The sequence below is a fragment of the Protomyctophum parallelum genome (genome assembly GCF_964188405.1).
Source record: "Protomyctophum parallelum genome assembly, chromosome: 22".
NCBI lineage: Eukaryota > Metazoa > Chordata > Actinopteri > Myctophiformes > Myctophidae > Protomyctophum > Protomyctophum parallelum.
This window is the reverse complement of record NC_139714.1, coordinates 16,977,069-16,997,459: the sequence shown is the minus strand read 5'-3', so window position 1 is coordinate 16,997,459 and position 20,391 is coordinate 16,977,069. Positions and strand designations below refer to the sequence as shown.

Genomic DNA, 20,391 nt, shown 5'->3' with positions numbered 1-20,391 from the left:
GAGAACAAAATATATGTAGAAGATTAGAACGGTTGCTATGACAAAACGAACATACATAGAAGTCCTAGTGATGTAACTGCTCCACACCACATACTGTATACAGTATGGTGTCTCGGTGATGGTGCCCGTAACATTTTAAGGAGTTATTTGTTGAATGAAAGTGAAAGGTGCACCTTTGGACTTTCAAGAAAGAGTTGAACTGAACAGAGGAGGCAGCCCTGGCAACGTTCGAGGGGAAGACAAAGCACATAATGGAAAGGATTAGGAAATTACCTTTCAAGGGAGTGTCTTTCAGACAGAAGAAGACGTCCAACACTGAAAAGAAGGCTCAGAGTACGCTGACTGCACATCACGTCATTGTTTCAATTTGAACAAATCCTTATTGCAGGTGGATTTATTATTGTGTAAACATGGTGGTGGCCAACATAAAAAAGAGAAATAGACAGAGAGACAGGTCAAAAGGCACTTGAGAACAAACTATGCTCAGTTTTGTCAGATCATGAAAGTAGCAGAGAGGCTCTTCGTTCAACAGTTACTGTAGTCTCACATTGCCAGACAATCGTGGAGATCTCTGCCTACCGATATGCCCTATCTAAATTCACTGTATTCGCTAATATAACAATATGGAGATTTAAGAGACAGACATTATCGGTGCGTGGAAATCTACACTCGTCTAGCAACACAAGAGCACTATATATATATATATATATATATATATATTAGATATATAATCAGGCTATAGGCCCTGTCCCAGGGTACAGCCCAGCACAAATTCACATTTTGACAATGTGATATAATAAATCACATGAGAAATAACTGCAACATTTGAATTTGAATCAACTGAAATACCGTCCGGTAGGTAGACAAAGTTGTAGTTATTTGGTAAAAGTAGACACAAATTGTGCTGTCTGTCATCCAATAGAAAAGCTCGACAACAAACCCATCCTTTGGCGGTGAAACCAAGCGAGCCGTGACAATGGCTTCAATGGTACTGATTAAAGCATACAGTCCCTACTGTAACATACAGTACTGTATGTTAGCACCAGCTGGAGCGTTCACAGTCAGAGTACAGTACGTATGTGCATCCATAACAAACCTCATAACTTCAATCTCATTCGTCAACTCAGTATAGGCTGCTAATCCAGCCTAATAACAGCGTCTCGCGGATTCGAAATTCAGATCCCGACGACCGACTTTGCTGCGTGTCACTCCATTCATCATCTCTCTCTCTCCCCATTTCCTGTCAGTCTTTACTATCAAATAAAGGCATAAAAAAAGCCCACAAAAAACGTCCTCCATCAGTCCAACAGCCCTGGGGTGTCCCAGTAGTTGCTGTTGCTGAGGTCCAGGGAGGGGTTCGCCGCTAGGCCTGTGTCCTCCAGAGAAGGGGGCAGGCTCAGGGACCTCCTTAGGATTGGTTCACTGTAGGATCAAATCAGATGCATTCTGGTTTGTCCACGTTTATTTAGAACAGTATTTAAATGTATAGCATAATATAATATGTGGCTACAGAAAAGACAGTAAGCAAAGCAAAGGAAAGGTACTATGTTTACCCAGGGTAACTGGACTAAGCTCAAGAACTTGTTTACAGCCAGGCCCTGCTCATAGAACATTTCATGGTAGGGGTTCAATGCCTTGCTCAAGGGCACTTCAGCGGTGGTATTTTTAACGTGCCGGTCCGGGGATACGAACTATAGCTACCTTCCGATATCAAGACCACTCCGCAAACCGTTCAGCCACCGCTGCCCCATTGAGGAAGTGTGCTTGAGTTGTGCCCTAGCCTCGACGACCTTGTAGGCGTACAGTATGCAAAGGCTAAAATATGTAATTTAGATAGCATATTATGTAGACAGCATTTCTATAGTGTGTACTTGTAGTTTAATTGTACAGATATTCTACTGTTAGACGGATGTTAGATTCTTAGCTTACTCGTGATCTTTGATGACTAGCCGCAATTTGCAACTCTAGACTTTTTATAATGGGATGAATCTAGAGTTGCAATACCCTCCATTGACTCCCCACTCATCCAATTTGCATCTGTTTTGTTTCGAATTTGCACATAATGCAGGAGGCAGCAGCGCGACCCGTTAACAAAAACAAGTGCTTCCAAACTGCAACACTTAGAAAAAGAATCACATGCACAGCATTTCTTGACAGAAAGTAGCTCATAACATGTCTACGGTGGATTATTATGAAAAAATAAAGCTCGGCAGATTGAAAGAGGATAATTCAAGCTTGGCCTAGAGCTGCAATGATGGCGAGTTTAACGTCGTTTAATACAAGCAGATCGCAAACGCAATTTGGATGAGTGGGGGAGTCAATGGAGGGTGTTGCAACTCTAGATTCATCCCATTATAAAAAAATCTAGAGTTGCAAATTGCGGCTACTTGATGACTAAGTCTGCATTTTATGTATTACCTTGTGTCGTTCTTGCTTACTGTATTACCTTGTGTTGTTCTTGCTTACTGTAAATCGGTCTGGATTAAGAGTGTCTGCTAAATGCCTGCTAAAGTTGTAACACCATTTTAACCCATTAAGACCTGAGGCCGATTCTACAAATGCCTTCTAAATAAGCAGTTCTCACACTTTCAAGATTTTTCTAAAATGATCAAAACATCACAATTTACAATTTAGCAGACGGTCTTAATGCAGAGCGATTTGCAGTAAGCGAAAACAAAAAAACATAGCAGATATACAAGCTTGCAGCGTGGCACGAAGTGACACACTGTGAGCTTGTATACCTTCTATTTTTTTAATAGCCAATAACGCAAAAATCTAACATGACACTGTTGCTTTTCCGGTTTAAACGATTAAACCAAGTAATCTCGCTTAACCCATTTTGGGCCGGGAATCCCTTTTGGTGTTTTAAGCGTTATGTTATACTTTAGCTGTTGAAAAATAGCAGATCTACAAGCTCATTGCGCTGCACCGAGTGCTGCGCTACGAGCTTTTAGGTCTGCAATTTCTGAAAAACCAGTGAAAATGAGGCACAAATCTTTGAATATATATTATTTCAGAGCGTAACGTTTTCAACTCAAATCTTTCCTTTTGAGGGTGTCCCTGGAACAACATATTTTCAGATGGTGGCCAATTACATATAGTTTATATATATAGTCCTTGACATGAAATATTGAGCACCACTGATATAGGAACATGAGGTATTTCAGAAAACTGTCAGGATTTAGAAGCCATTTTTTAAGGTCAAAATGGGTTAATGTTAGTACCTGTTGTCGTCTGCTCGTTCTCCTTTCCAGGTCTGTCTGTACACGTCCCCAGCCACCCCGACCATCCAACGCACATCTGCCGGCACCTCTGGGATCCACTCCACAAACCTGGGTCAGAGCAGAGCAATCACCACAGGCACCTTCAAGCGTTGGCCACCAGAGGGAGACCATGCACATTAACTCAGTCAGTTGTGGCGTAGCCTCGGTACCAGGCTTTCATTTTTGTTGGTGCAAAAATTGAAAGCCTGGACGAACGCATTGGCCACTCTGGTCTAAAAGTGGGAGTCAACCCTTCCGGGTGGGCGTCGCTCCAAATGATGTGACGTAGCGCTGCACTAGGGGGAGAGGAGGGGCCGGGGGTGACGGACAGATCGATGAGATCCAATCAGGGCGTGCGCAAATCTCAGCCGCGACCCGCCCCTCTAGACCAGAAACCTAACACGTTAGCTCAGGCTAGTTGTGGTGTAAAAAAACAGCATTCTGAAACGTTTAGTCCCAATACTTGATTCTTGATTGGCTGGTTACCGTTGTAAAATCCACACCTTCAATCACTTTATATCATTCCCAGCTGATCCCCACAGCTCTGTAGCTGAACTGGGGAAGGGGAGCACTTGATTGCCTTATACACACGCTGGCCGTGCGTGGCGTCTAAGCACCGCCCGTATACTCATATGACTGTGAATGTGTGGCTCCAGGCGGCCCCCGTAAAGACATCAAGCGCTATTCTCCCGTCACATAGCCTATACTTGCCGAGCAAAACAAGGAAGTGTACGTGGCTCGCTCTGGTTGGCTGCAAAGCATAGCTACTTTTGTGAATTTAATCGTTTTATGAGGTTAATATTGCTATATGTTTGTAACCGTTTTAGAAAAGCAATAAGCCACGCGAGGTCCCAGTTTACCGTGTCTGTATCGCGTCGGGTTTACCTACGCCTCTCAGCCATTATAAAATCCACGGTAACCTGAGACCTCTTGTGGCTTCGTATTGCTTTATTGTTTGTTTGAGCGTCCCTCGTTACAGACATGGCTTCTGAATCTGATTATGGCCAACGTGCTGTAAAGTAGTGATCTATTGTCAGATTATATGAGGTGGACTGTTCTGTTCTTAACGTTAACAAACAATGTCCATGTATTGCATCATCAGCATTACTATGACTACTGTACAGCCTAGTTACTGTACTGTACTTGGCAGGTTAACGGAATAGGACTCTGATCGGTGGGATTACTGTACACGTACCTCTGGGCCGCGGAGTAGGCCGACTGTACAGGAAGAGTGTAAGGCATGAGCATGTAGGAGGCCACTCTCATGGGCAGCAGCTCTGAAACCTTAGAATACAGGCCGGTCTTGTCTTGGCACGCCTCACAGAGCACTGGAAGACACAAAGACACAAAGACATTCAGTAACTGAAATGTATGCAGTGGGGCATAGGCAGCGGTGGCCCAACGGTTTGCGGAGCGGTCTTGATATCGGAAGGTCGCTAGTTCGTTCCCCGGACCGGCACGTTAAAATTACCACCGCTGAAGTGCCCTTGAGCAAGGCATTGAACCTCTACCATGAAATGTTCTATGAGCAGGGCCTGGCTGTAAACCAGTTCTTGAGCTTAGTCCAGTTACCCTGGGTAAACATGGTAACTTTGCTTTGCATATAACACATAATACTATAACAGATTGACAGATTGACATTCGTGCCAGCAGAGCACTAGAAATAATTGTTTTTTTTTATGATGGTGCTGCTTGTGCTTGCAAACGAAAACATCAAGCTGTGTGATGCAACAAACAAAAGTTGATAATTATGTATATTAACCAAAGAAAAATATTCAAAAATATATAAAGATATAGGGCGCTGGTCCTGGAGCTGCTAAGCTGCTTCTGGAGGGGGTCTGCGGTGACATCATCTAGAACAGATGTGAACAAAAAACTATTGCGCGATTGAATAGGAGTTCTAGCGTTAGACCCCCTCCAGGAGCAGATCCAGGACCAGCGCCCTATATCTTTATTTATAAAAAAAAAAAAGATTGGTCAATATAAATAATTATCAACTTACTTTTGTAAAAATAAGAGAAATTCCCCTTTTAAGGTCAGTTCTTGACACAAGTGACACCTAGAGTAATCTAGTAACAGAGTGGTGACACACTTTGATCTCGCCGCAAAGCGGGGTGCCTATGGGCTATAGTTCCAAATATTGCTCCTATGGCTGGAACTATCACATTGAGACAAAGCGGGTGCCTATGGGCTAATGGGCTATAGTTCCAAATATTGCTCCTATTGCTGGAACTATCCCATTGAGACAAAGCGGGATGCCTATGGGCTATAGTTCCAAACATTGCTCCTATGGCTGGAACTATCCCATTGAGACAAAGCGGGTGCCTATGGGCTATAGTTCCAAACATTGCTCCTATGGCTGGAACTATCCCATTGAGACAAAGCGGGTGCCTATGGGCAGAGATGGGCAAAATACATTGAAAATGTATTTTGATACAAAATACAAATACTGGGTCAAAAGATGTATCTAAATACAAAATACATCTTCCATCCCCATCGAAATACAAATTACAAAATACAAAAAAGTATTTCAAATACGTATTTCAAATACATGTAATTCAAATACTGCCCATCTCTGATGGGCAAAATATATTGAAAATGTATTTTGATACAAAATACAAATACTGGGTCAAAAAATGTATTTAAATACAAAATACATCTCATTTCTTCCATCTCAGCGAAATACAAATTACAAAATACAAAAAAGTATTTCAAATACGTATTTCAAATACATGTATTTCAAATACTGCCCATCTCTGCCTATGGGCGATAGTTCCAAACATTGATCCTATGGCTGGAACTATTCCATTGAGATAGAATGAGCACTTCCGCATTCCATTGTTACAATGAGAGTCAACGGGAGTGTCATTAATCTCTCAATTTACAATTTAGGCATTTAGCAGACGCTCTTGATCCAGAGCGACTTACATTTAAGCAAAAACAAAGCATGTCATACATCACATATATAAAAAGTAGTTATCATGAATCGTGTATAAGCTAAGAACGTAACACTGGAGTATCTATGTCAACTATACATACTATACTATACAAGTAAGACGCGCAAACGCGGGAAGCGAACGCAGCTTGTGTGTGTGTGTGTGTGCTACAGCTGCGCCCTCTGGTGGCGGGCGGGTGGTGTCACAGCGGGACAGACAGACAGACACACAGACATGATCTGCAGGGTCTCATAGTTAGTGCTCATTGCATTCGCAATTATATATTATACAATATACATGTGTACTATAAAGTGCTATGACTACATGAAATGCAATTCTAGTGCTGTCTACGTAACGAGCTATAAGTCTGTATAAAATGCTATCTAATGCGTCTTTTACACGGCGACCATCTCCAGATAAAACGGCAAAGTCCTGTTGCGTTCTCAATGACCCTTTACACGAGAACGCACACTTTATGAAAACGCTATAATTTCGCTATAGGTGGCGGTAACGGGCTGCCACATAGACCAGTCACCCACGTTACGTACAAGAAGAAGAACCCCTTCACGCAACCCAGAGCATGCAGGCAGAGCGCGCCACGGGATGGTTATATATTCTATTAGGCTACATAAACGCTGCTGCCACGGCTGCCGCCTATCACAAGGCTTTTTATTTGCATCATGGTTTTACATTCACCATCGCTGATGAACAGCGCTTTATAGGCGAGGAGGGAGGCGTGTTCATTATATATGGCTCTGCATTAATGTAATAAACATACCGGTATGCGCTGTGTGAGCCAACGTGAGCCATGATGTCATAAGTTTTGCGGATTCACCGTTTTGCCCGTTTACACGGAGAAGGGATAAAACGGCATTCTCAAAGATTTCCACTCTGGAAGGTGGTTTCACTTTGTTGCGTTTTCACCTCCTGAAAACACCGTTCTCGTCAAAAGGGACCCCATCAAACGATACTTTATTTTGCCGTTTTCTATGAACACCATTCTCGTGTAAAGACCACCTGAGTCTACATAAAATGCTATCTAAGGGGCTAAGGTAATCTCTCACTAGATTACTCTGGCGACACCACCATCATGCGATGGCGCTTAAGACGACAGCAGCAGTGCGTGCCTTTCTTGATGGGTGTGGGCAGGTCCATCCTCTGGCTGTCCAGCCACCAGTGCTGTTTATTCAGCAGACAGAGTCTCCGTAGCAACCACTCCTTCCTGGTCTCAGCCTGATGCTCACAGCAGCAAGTGGCTCTGGACTGGTCTGGGGTCAGCGCAGCGTCGGCCAATGGACTCTCTGTTCTCAACAGCTCTGAACATCACAAACATGACATCACAAACATCAGCAACACATTCCAAAGGTTGTACTGTCTATTATGACAATGTATTATTGACACGTTGATGCTGATAACCGATGTCATATATTCATAAAATGACATAGGGCTGGGAGAGATACGACTTCAAATCAATAGCATGATCATTTTTTAACTTACGATCCATTCATAATTTGTGTGTGTGTGTGTGTGTGTGTGTGTGTGTGTGTGTGTGTGTGTGTGTGAGTAAATAGCAGATCTACAACCTCACAACATGCCGCAATGCAATGCTTTGTGAGCCTGTATATCAGCTATTTTTTTATTGTACAACAAGTATAATACACACAGTAAGTGGTTAATAACACGAATCGATTATATTATATTCGAATCGGTGATATATAAGAAATACTATAAAAAGAAATCCCAGAAATAACATGATTGATTATTTGATTATTCCGCGTGAACAAGATTAAGTCTGAAAATTGATCTCGATATTTTCGGCTAATTGCCCAGCCCTAAAATAACATGATAATTATTTAGTAACATTAGTAAGACTCACTGTTTTCTTCTAGGAAGCGTAGAGCGTCCTTGTAGCCACTCTGACACATATCTGCCATTACCTGTCAATCAAAAGACATAATAATATGAAGTCACATACTGATTGATGGGTTGTTTCTGGTTCTGAGCCGATCATGTGATCGGAAATCGAGGACCGATCACGTCATTTCCAGATGATCAGAATCGGATCGGGAGCAAAAAAAACGTGATGGGGACATCCCTACTATCAATCAAATCAAACTTTATTTATAGAGGACGTTTTAAAACAACCAAGGTTGACCAAAGTGCTGTACATCAGTGGCAAAACAGAGAACAGGCAAGAGAACACATAAATAAGAAAATAAATAAATAAGAAATAAATGAGAAAACACAATAATAAAAATGACAAAAATGTAAGCATGAAAGCATAAAATGGACTCAGGAGGGATTAAAAGCCAGGGAGAAAAGATGAGCCTTAAGGTGAGACTTAAAAACACCAATGATGGGGCAGAACGAATGTGAAGGGGCAAGCTCTTCCAGAGCCTGGGAGCTGCAGCCACAAAGAGCGTGCGCCCCCTAGTGCTTTTATTGATTATGCGGCCCTCTAGCAGTACCTGATCCATGGAGCGCAGAGCTCTAGCCGGGGTGTAGGGTTTTATGAGATTGGAGAGGTATTCTTGGGCCAGCCCATTTAAAAATGTAAAAGTAAATAAAAGGACTTTAAAATCAATTCTAAAAGAAACCGGGAGCCAGTGAAGGGAGGCCAGCACGGGGGTTATGTGTTCTCTCTTTTTAGTGCCAGTTAGAAGGCGAGCAGCAGCATTCTGGACCAGTTGCAGTCGTCTAATTGCAGACTGTTTGATACCAATGTATAGTGAGTTGCAATAGTCTAACCTGGAGGAAATAAAAGCATGGATTGCAGTTTCTAGTTGTTTTGGGGGGAGGTATGGTTTGACTTTAGCCAGGAGACGGAGTTGGAAGAAGCTGGTCTACTCTTGACTACGGAGCTGATCTGTTTGTGAAATTTAAAGGAGCTGTCAAGGATAATGCCAAGGTTTTTAGCAGATGTGCGAATATTGGGTGTAAGGGTATCCGGGGTACTGAGGGGAGGGGCCAAGTGAGGGTCGAAGATTACTATTTTGGTTTTATTTTCGTTGAGGTCAATATCAATATTATATATTATATTATATTTTATATATATATATATATATATATATATATATATATATATATATATATATATATATATAAATATCAATATTATATCCATAACATGATATTAGACTGGATATTGTCTGTGATTTTGGATACTGTACTGTTATGAAGTTGTGATGTGAAGTGTTGTATAAAAACACATTTCGGAACGGGAAAAATTGGTATCGGCAGATACTCAAAATCAAATACCTAATCGGAATTGGATCAGGAGCAACACAACGAGGGAAGTCTGGAGCACTCTGGTGGAGCTGTTACCACGCGACCCGACTACGGATAAGCGGTTAATGGATGGATGGATGGTGGACATTTAACTCATGAGAGGCTAGTGTGCTGAGATAGCTGTCAAGCTATCTGTACATGGAATGATAAAACTGTAATGTAAATATTGTAGTTTACATGAGGACAGAATACAGGACTCATACTACATAACATACATCTACAGAAGATAAAAGACCAGGATCCTACTGATCGCTTCGTAGGACTTCCTGACATTATCGTTAGTCTTCCAAAGCCAGAGTATCAAATATCATGTGATACAGTACAGTAAAACTGTATTATTTTCTGTAACTGATAACAACGCAGAGGCTATCATTCACAATTGTTTCGATATAACATATGTCTATAAATTACATCATGCTATTGATTTATGACTTTAGCTACTGTCGCTACTACCACTATTATGACTTTCCATTCATTGCATAACTGCTTACTGACTACAAAGAAAGCAGTGGCATACTGTAAGCGCATAACATTGACTGTACAATGTATTGGCATGGCTTAAAACATTGACTACTCTTAAATGTATGCCAATAGACAATAATAATAATAGATATATCATTAAAGTTGGTTCAGAGTTACTACTGGTGAGTAGATTATTGGTAAAAATGTGTTTTTTACATGGCTTACAGGGCTTTAATGTGTGGTATTACATAGAGGTGTTCCGATACTGATACTGGTATCGATTACTCGGGCCGATACCACCCTCAAGTACTCATACTCGGTACTCAGAACCGGCCTCGATACTTTGACCAGAGTACCCAAACATCCAATTGACACCATTAGGCTGAACGAACGCAACAGGAGCAAGTCTGACCCAACACTGCAGCAAATCACCAGAAACAGCCGATATAAAAGCATAAATGACAACTGACAAAGTGTAGATCGGAGATCCATCTGCAACAAACCATGTGCAACCCAGATTCGGCACAAACAAGGGACTAAATTATTTTCGCTCCTATGCCACCAAAATGTGGAACGCCCTACCAACAGTCATTAAGACATGTGAATCCCTTGATTCCTTCAAAACCGCTCTCAAAGGGCACCTATACGGACGGCTGCAATTCGAAACTGGCCCCCGTAAATTCTGAATCCACCCCCACCCCTTTTCTTTAACTATATAGAAGTGTCTATTTGTACGTCTCTAAATGTTTTGATGAATTGAACAAGGTGGACCCTCTTGTAAACAAGTGTAATGCTTAATTGGGTCGTCCACTCACAGTTAACAGTCTTTGTATTGAGTTTGTGCTTGATTGATTGAATTACAGTACATTTCAATCAATCAATCTTTGAGAAAAAGGGGATAAAATAAGTGGTTACTTAACAAAAAGTCGTTATACTCGGTATCGGCGAGTACTAAAAATTACTGAGTACTAAAATTTTAAATGGTATCTATCGGCACAACTCTAGTATTACATTTATCATTCTGGACCAAAAGTTACTTGGTCCAAGGTGGTGACTCACTGCGTATTCTAATAATGAACCCAGTGCTCCCTCCCTTGCATTGCACCATGAATTATACAACCATGGATTCCATTCAAGCAAGCACAACATTCCAGTCAACACGTGAGGAGACCTCAAGGGAAGAGATAGTCTTACACAACTTTAGTAAAGAAACCTACCCAAGTGGGACCGAAGTTCACGTCTAAGTAAACATTTTATATCATCGCGGTACACAGTAAATCTGTGTTGTTTAGCTCTGAATGGACAATGTTTGGATTTGGATATGGTCATGGATTGAGAGCACTTTGAGAAAATAAGACTCTATATTTCCACACTCACTCCAGAGGGCATATCACCGTCGTAGCAAAAATAGCCCATCTACAAGCTCAAAACGCGTAGATCAGCTATTTGTGCTATATTTTAATTTAAAACCTGAATAACTTTTTGCTATTTTTTGATTGGATTCCTGAAAAGTAACCTTATTATTGAATTTTAAATGCATTTAGTTATAGTTATGTTAACTTTAAGAAACATAACTACAATGGACACAAAAAGACAATATAAATGTTTTAATACTAGTCATTAAGTACTAGTCATTTAATACTAGTCATTAAGTACTAGTCATTTAATACTAGTCATTAAGTACTAGTCTTTAATACTAGTCATGAAGTAATTAAAGCGGGTTTGGAATTGTAACAGCTGAAATCAATACTATATCAGTATTCTGTTATTAACATGCAGGCCGCATTAAGTGAAGGTGGGGGCCGCATGTGGCCCCCGGGCCGCCAGTTGCCCACCCCTGATATAGAGTCCCTTTCCTGGGGTGCAAACATTTGGGCGAAATTAGACGTTCCACTGAAGCTCGTGATGTAACCGTGACCATTTGGCGAGACATCGTAATCTATTCCGTCGTTGATTAGAAACTGATAATCCAAAAAAAAGGTCTACTGATTGACTTACATTGTGCAGATAAAAAGCTCATCAAGCAGAGAGTGGTAGAAATGTTTGGAGACTTGGGTTTGAAATCCCAGGTATATGAGAGTTATTGGATTGTAGCTTTAAGGCAGTGGTAACCAACCTTTTCAAGCCCAAGAGCCCATTTTATTCCCAATTGTAAGCCAAGATCTACCACTAAAACGTGTTAGAAAAAACACTTGTTTTTTTGCTATTTCTGACAGGCTCAATGCATGTGCACACATCCACACAAAGACTAAAGCTTAAATTAGAATAAATACTTATAGTAAGTTATATTATCAATGTCAAATAAAATTAAGACAAATGTATTAGAAAATACAAATAAACTTCTTTGTTGAGTTTTTTTTAAATAAAACAAAATGCAAAGGACATGAATTGCACAATATTTTGTTTCTCATTTCAATGAATATTCACATTGGCAGATGTTCAAATGACATAGGCATAACATGACCATATATATTTGCACAGATATGGTGACATACTCTCAGGGTCAGCCCACCTTTAATGAGACTGCTGTGACTGCACTTTATCTGCAAGCGTTTTGAAATCTGGTTCATATTTAGTGATTGCCAGTCTGAGGGTGTCATTAAGATGTGAGTCAGTCATACGAGTTCATGATTGCATCCCCGACACGTTGAATACTAAACTTATTTGTAAAGTTCGAACGCCAACTTTTAACCAAACGTGGGAGAAACACTGTGCACAGCTGCACGCACAAATAAAGAGTGCACTCGCGCACGCACATGACGGATTATTATCGATCAAAACAATCCTTAGCGTCGCTTACAAAAGCATGTTTTGCACAGCATGAATGATAAGTAATCACCGACCTGGCTGGATAAATATCAGTGGTCCATATCCATTGTGTGACCTGCTTAACGGGCAACGGTAGGCAGCCGAGTAAGTTAACAGCTAATAGTAAATTAATAGTCTACTGTAGCTGTGTGTCAGATGTTCTGTCTGAAGTAGTCAAAGCCAAGGAGAATGTTACAATTTAATTCACAATCGAGCATCTTGCCCTGCATCGAATATCACATGATAGAACAGCAGGATAAAAACGGATAGTCTGTCTATCATCCATGAGCTAAGCGTCAAGCCCTGTCTAGGACCCACTTCCTTCAAAACTGTGGCTTTCTTGTTCCAATAGTTAGAATCTTCAACTCTCGCTGTGTCATGTTTTGACAGCGGCACTAAACATTTTGACACTTTGTCATAGTGATATTTATCCAGCCAGGTCGGTGATTACTTATCATTCATGCTGTGCAACACATTTGTAAGCGACGCTAAGGATTATTTTGATCGATAATAATCCGTCATGTGCGTGCGCGAGTGCCGAGTGCACTCTTTATTTGTGCGTGCAGCCGTGCACAGTGTTTCTCCCACGTTTGGTTAAGTTAAAAGTTGGCGTTCGAACTTCACAAATAAGTTTAGTATTCAACGTGTCGCTATATCATGCTGCGTTCACTCTGACGCTCTGTGCTAGTGTGCTGCCTGCGAGGGGAACAACAGACACACAGGACACAGCACATGAGCACAGAGTACCGAGGGCCGAGGGCCGAGGGCGGTGCGGTGGAAGCAAGGGGAACAGATCTTCAAGCTAAAATGCATCGAGCCTCTACACGTTGTTAGCTTGTAGATCTGCTCTTTTTTGCGAACGACATTCTGCTGTGTATTGGCTGCCCGTCAGTCTGACACTTGGGATCGACTTGAAAGGTTCCCGCGAGCTACTGGTAGCTCGCGAACCCCTGGTTGGTTACCCCTGCTTTAAGGGAATAGCATTATGACACTCCTATACCCACTAATCCCTGCCTGAAATTTTAGTTTAGTTTTTATTTGGTTTTCGTCTGTGAAAAAAGGTAGTCGACAAACCTTTTTTAAGGGAATAGCATTATGACACTCCTACCCATTAGTCCCTCCCTAAAATTTTAGTTTTTATTTGGTTTTTGTCTTTGAAAAAAGGTAGTCGACAAACATTTTTCATCATAGTTTTAGGCGACAAAATCAACACGGCCCCTAACTATTAGGTAAGTGCCTAACCTTGGGTTCGGGAGGGAAGAGAGCCTTGCTGAGGCGGTACATGTTCACCATTTTCTATGTTCTATGTTCTATGTTCCCCATACCTTGGGTTCGGGGGGGAACAGGGCCTTGCTGAGACGGTACATGTTCACCATTTTCTATGTTCTATGTTCTATGTTCCCCATACCTTGGGTTCGGGGGGGAACAGAGCCTTGCTGAGGCGGTACATGTTCTATGTTCTATGTTCCCCATACCTTGGGTTCGGGGGGGAACAGAGCCTTGCTGAGACGGTACATGTTCTATGTTCTATGTTCCCCATACCTTGGGTTCGGGGGGGAACAGAGCCTTGCTGAGACGGTACATGTTCTATGTTCTATGTTCCCCATACCTTGGGTTCGGGGGGGAACAGGGCCTTGCTGAGGCGGTACATGTTCTATGTTCCTCATACCTTGGGTTCGGGGGGGAACAGGGCCTTGCTGAGGCGGTACATGTTCTATGTTCTATGTTCCCCATACCTTGGGTTCGGGGGGGAACAGAGCCTTGCTGAGGCGGTACATGTTCTATGTTCTATGTTCCCCATACCTTGGGTTCGGGCGGGAACAGGGCCTTGCTGAGGCGGTACATGTTCTATGTTCCTCATACCTTGGGTTCGGGGGGGAACAGGGCCTTGCTGAGGCGGTACATGTTCTATGTTCTATGTTCCCCATACCTTGGGTTCGGGGGGGAACAGGGCCTTGCTGAGGCGGTACATGTTCTATGTTCTATGTTCCCCATACCTTGGGTTCGGGGGGGAACAGGGCCTTGCTGAGGCGGTACATGTTCTATGTTCCCCATACCTTGGGTTCGGGGGGGAACAGGGCCTTGCTGAGGCGGTACATGTTCTATGTTCTATGTTCTATGTTCTATGTTCCCCATACCTTGGGTTCGGGGGGGAACAGGGCCTTGCTGAGGCGGTACATGTTCCCCATGTTCATCTGGATGCTGGTGTTGGTGAAGCGCAGCTCGTGGAAGCTGGTGGAGTTGTCCCGTGGACAGATGTCGCTCTCCCCCGAGAACGGAGAGATGGAGATGGTGTTCTTCAGGTCCGACTGCGGGAGGTTGTCGCTGATACCGCCGTCTACATAGCGCTGGGGAGAGGGAGAAATATTTTGAAATTATTTTTATTTATTTTTAAAGAAAAAAAAAGTTTTTTTCTTTTTTTTATCGTTTCTGACTGTCGGGTCGGGTCGAAAACTGTTTCAATTAAAAAATATCAAAACATGTATCAAATATCAAATCGCATCGCTTCACGCTGTGTTTCGAGCTTGCATATGTGCTACATTTCATGCTTTTGTGTGAGGCTGTAGTTTAGTGTAGTATGATCAAGTAGGGGAGTTAAAAACAAATGTGGTGAAAGATGTAACATGGTAAAATGCAGTGCAGCGTATTAAGTTGTTAGCTTGTCTGTTCTTGTCACGTGACACATTTGCTCGAGTCTGACTTGGGGCATTGATAGCGCACTGCTGTAAGTGAATTACACAATTACGACAGAAACAGACTGTATCAAATATGAGTCACTGACTATCGTAAACGATATAGACTGTTATAGCCACCTCCCTGACAAATTGACAATATCGCCACGGTCGTTGATTTTTGGACCACAATGTTTATATGAGACAATTATGATGACTTCGGTACTCAATTGAAGGGACAGATTGGATTTGGTCTATGGCATGCACAACTTTGCACAAGCTGTTGATTATTTTTGACAATATCACATTATTTTGGATCCTTCACATTCTTTTTGTCATGAGTAAAAACGGATAAACAAGGGGGGAAAACAAGTGCTGATCAAAACAAGGGTGTTAATTGTGTTCACATATTTTAGCTTATTCACACATCTTGTGGCAGTATTTCCTAAGGCTGGAGAAGCACACCCGTGGCCATTCCACAAGCCAACAAACAAGAATTTGATTACGACACAGCTGCATCCAAGGTCAGATCAGGTCTTTACATGAATGCATTAAGGTCAGCTGCATCCAAGGTCAGATCATGGTCAGATCATGAATGCATTAAGGCCTGGCTAAAATGCCAATTCACACAATTCTGTATCGTAATTTATTTCAAATACCCACAAACTATGACGATTTCTTTTTTTACTATATAGTTGTGTATATTCGTACGTCTCTGAATGTTTTGATGAATTGAAAATGGTGGGCCCTATTGTAAACAAGTGTAATGCTTTATGGTGTCGTCCACTCACATTTATTTATTGTAATTCTGCAAACTGTTAATAAAATCAATCAATCAATCAATAGAATGGAAGATAACACCTCAACAAGTGTGTACTGGGCTGACCACTACCATCCATACATATATGATTGAGACATTGTTTGTTTGAGTATTTGTCCCAAGCACTGATATTGTCCGTTACATTACATGTACGTACAAAGTTAATGAGTCACGAAAGGTCGACTTGGCTCTGAGCCAGCCAGGCACCGCGACACTGAAAAGTACACAATGTACTTTCTCCTCCTATAGGAGGAGACGGAGCAGTGTGGTGACATTTATGGGGTAGTGTGTCTAAAAGGGTCCTCTAGCAGTCCGACTCATGGGGAGAAGCTATACAGAGGCTATATTTGGATTTTAACCGCGGACTAAAGCCCTACAACACTACAGAGGCACTTTGTAGTGTCCCTATTTTGCCCCAAACAAGGACACCGGGGCTAAGACGCCCCATGTTCTAAAACATTGAACTTTGACGACAATCATCAGCCAAGCCAGGACATAGACACAGTGTCGAAATATAATTAAGCAACAACAGATACAGCTGAGGCCCTTCTGTTGACATCTTTTGACAATGGCACGCTCCTGGGGGACTGGGGAGGGACTGGGGAGGGACTGGGATTGCCTCTGAACGCAATCTGACAGATTTAGTCAGAAGTACCATAGCGTGCCAAAAAGAAACTGGTCTAAGTGGATTACTTACTGGGTGCGTTCGCATATAGGCACTGAGCAGTGAGCAGCACACTGGTGCCCATACGGGATCCACACGCAAGATTAGACACACGAACGGGCCGACATGCGGAAACAACGGTTTCGGACATGCGGTTGAACATGCTCTGCTCTGCTGTGGTTAGGTTAGGGTTAGGTTCGGGTTTGCGGTAGGTTGTCGGTCTAATGACAGTCGGACCAATAGTAGGTCTACGTCTAAACTAAAACCTGTACTCGCCAATACGAGAGTGCATGTGCTCCCGGTGCGCATATGTGAACGGCAAACACACTCACTGTGTCTATACACACACACACGCACACACGCACATTATTGTGTGACACAGTGTTTAGAAAAAGAAAAGGTCAGTAGTATAGTCAATACCAGTTCAGCTACTGATGTCACTGTCAAAGACAAGTCCACAAAGCTGCTAATGAGTCAATGTGAAGGTCAAGGTCTTCAAGGATCCGGACCGTAGCCAGACCAGGACACTTACCACTCCTCTGAAGGACGGGGGAATCAGGCCACAGTAGATGGGGATGAAACAGCTACAGACCAGGGCCTGTGGACAGAACAGAACACCTTAAAGGAGAATCCCATGCTAGAAGGCTTTCTTACCTTTCTTTGAAGTCGTTACGGCCCCACCAAAGAGGTCCAGGTGTTTTTTTCTGCAAAAACTCATTGAGGGCGTATGGTAGGGGAAATAGCCAATAAGGAGTTTTTGCACAAAATAACACCTGGACCTCTTTGGTGGGGACATAACAACTGGTAAGAAAGGTAAAAAAGCCTTCTAGCATGGAATTCTCCTTTAATAGATAACACCATACAGACAACACCCATATTCCCATTAGACACCACAGTGAAACACACTGATAAGAGTTCCAGGAATCACTGCAATCTTTTCATTACGTACACAATGTGCCAAACGGCACCTATCAATGACTTTCAAGGACTGTACGAGTCAGAATGCCCTATAGATTCCTAGAATGTGTTTACAATGAATTCAACAAATGAATTATCAAACTCTGACTCAGGTCAAACAAAGTGTGACGATTGTTTTTTTCCCCCCCAAACATGGATACATCATATTGATCAAGAGACTGTGGGTTTGTGTACTCGAAGTTTAACAAATCAATTTCTTCATAAAATTATACGAAAAACTGAATGATATGTAAACAATGAGAGTTAACATGCAGTGCATAATTATTTTAAACAACAACTTTTAAACTAGTATTTATTTATTATTTTGCTAGTAGTAGTAGTAACGAGAAGTGTCTATTTATACGTCTCTAAATGTTTTGATGAATTGAACATGGTGGACCCTCTTGTAAACAAGTGTAATGCTTAATTGGGTCGTCCACTCACAGTTAACAGTCTTTGTATTGAGTTTGTGCTTGAAATGTACTGTAATTCTGCAAACTGTTAATAAATATTTCAATCAATCAATCAAGACTATACTACTGTATCTTTGTGTATGTAAAGAAATATATATATATATATATCTATCCACAACTATTACAACTGCCACTACTGTTATTATTATTACCACTATAGTATTACTATTGCTATCCACAATCACATCACAACAACATGGCTCGCCCACTGACCTGCATGAGCTCTTCTTTGGAGTTGAAGTCGGACACCAAGACATTCTGTCCGTCGGACACGCGAGTGAGCGACACACAGAGCCTCCCCGAGGCCACGGTGTGTGCGTTGTCGGGCAGGACGCGGTCCAGACCCGCCCGGAGCACCTTGACCAGGTTGAAGGAGGGATGGAGAGGGCCCAGGTTCCTCTTCCTGGCCTCCTTGGCCACGGCTATGACATCCTCGCAGCATTCAGCTGGAGGGGTGGGAGGACAGAGAGACAATTTACAATTTAGGCATTTATCAGATGCTCTTGATCCAGAGCGACTTACATTAAGCAAAAACAAAAAAAGCATGGGAATACATCACATAAAAACATTTATCATGAAACATGCGTAAGCTAAGAACGTAACAGTGGAATATCTATATAATGAAACTATACATATATAGTATATATGTATAGTCATATAGTATATATTATATACTATACTATGCTATATGTAGTTATGTACTATGACGTGCTATCATGACTACATACAATGCAATTATTGTGCTGTCTACATAACATGCTATAAGTCCGTATCAAATGCTACAGAAGTCTACAGAAATGCTATCTAAGGGGGTAGGGTAAAGGTGGGTTTTCAGACTACGGCGGAAGATTGGGAGTGAGGCTGCAGTTCTGACTGTGATGGGAAGTGGGGAAGGGAGAAGAGTTTGGGACGTGTGGAGCGTTGTCCCGGCGTTTTTAGTGAGGGACAAGACAACAGCATGACATCAGGGGACTATAGGGAGATCAATCAATCACACAGCAGCAAAACAAATACATTCTGCCAGGTGCCTCTGTGATAACGCCATCGGATCCATATGCTCATGATCCTATACATGCATGAGTCAGTGACCTGACCGACAGTGACCGACACTGTGAATGACCTGTGCAGTGCTACTGGCCAAACTGAGGTCACTATGACCGGCTATTCTGGTCTCTCACTGGCTCATAATAAGCATAGATAGGCTACTGTAGGTTGATATTCCCTGATCCACTGCACATTATGCAATAATGCTACACTCACTGCAATGACACTATAGGTATAGGATATCAGTCTTTAATCTTTGCTTTATTCATGTGAGATAATTAAGGCTCAAGCCCGAATTCCATTTCTGTGTTTCAATAAAAAAAATCAAAAAAAATCTGAGAGCAACTGCCAACCTATTATTAGTATTTTGATTGTGCCAAAAATATAGAACAAATGTGTTGTTCAGATATGTTTGCATATATAACATTTAAAGTACGATTATATATAATAATTGAACAAAATTATGGTCCTTTACTGCTGCATATCATAGACCGTCGGACCCACACCGATGTCATCTTTCGTGGCTTACTTATAGACGCTTGGCTGGCGAGCACCGACGCCGTGAGCGCCCCGGCCGAAGCCCCGTAGATCTTGGTGGCCTCTTGGACCAGGTAGGGCGCCCTCTCCAGCAGACAGCTGGCCACCCCGATGTGGTAGATGCCCAGGAAGCCGCAGCCGGCGAAAGAGAGGTTCCATCCCGCCGTTAGGTCGAACATACTGGCAGCAGGGAGGCGGCACGGGCACAGCCTGGCTGCATGCCCCGCGGTATGGGTCGGCCAGAAAAAGTTTGTTGTTAAAGTATGTTATTGTTATTACTAAATATCGCCGTGATCGGATCCTTCCAGGCTTCCACTTGATCGATTCTCTCTAATACTACTCTTGACAGTGACAGGAGAAGGACAGCGGCGGGCTGTTGTTAGACTGCTGTAGTGCTGTTGATATAAACCGGCTTTAGTCCCAAACTCTCTCTCTTTCTCGGTGTCATTCTCTGAAAGTCCACAGAC

The 20,391-nt window shown here is 42.3% G+C and overlaps 1 protein-coding gene across 1 annotated transcript; it reads right to left on the bottom strand.

The window, feature by feature from the left end:
* Nucleotides 1–343: 343 nt before the first annotated feature.
* pnpla3 (patatin-like phospholipase domain containing 3) lies at nt 344–20,331 on the bottom strand. Its single transcript, XM_083757689.1, has 9 exons — nt 19,917–20,331; nt 18,557–18,789; nt 17,446–17,511; nt 14,896–15,105; nt 8,076–8,136; nt 7,327–7,515; nt 4,459–4,591; nt 3,225–3,332; nt 344–1,422 (listed from the first exon to the last, which is right to left on the bottom strand). Exons 1-9 carry the CDS (start codon nt 20,101–20,103, stop codon nt 1,299–1,301), a joined length of 1,311 nt encoding a protein of 436 aa, XP_083613815.1. The 5' UTR covers nt 20,104–20,331; the 3' UTR covers nt 344–1,298.
* Between the last annotated feature and the right edge of the window lie 60 nt (nt 20,332–20,391).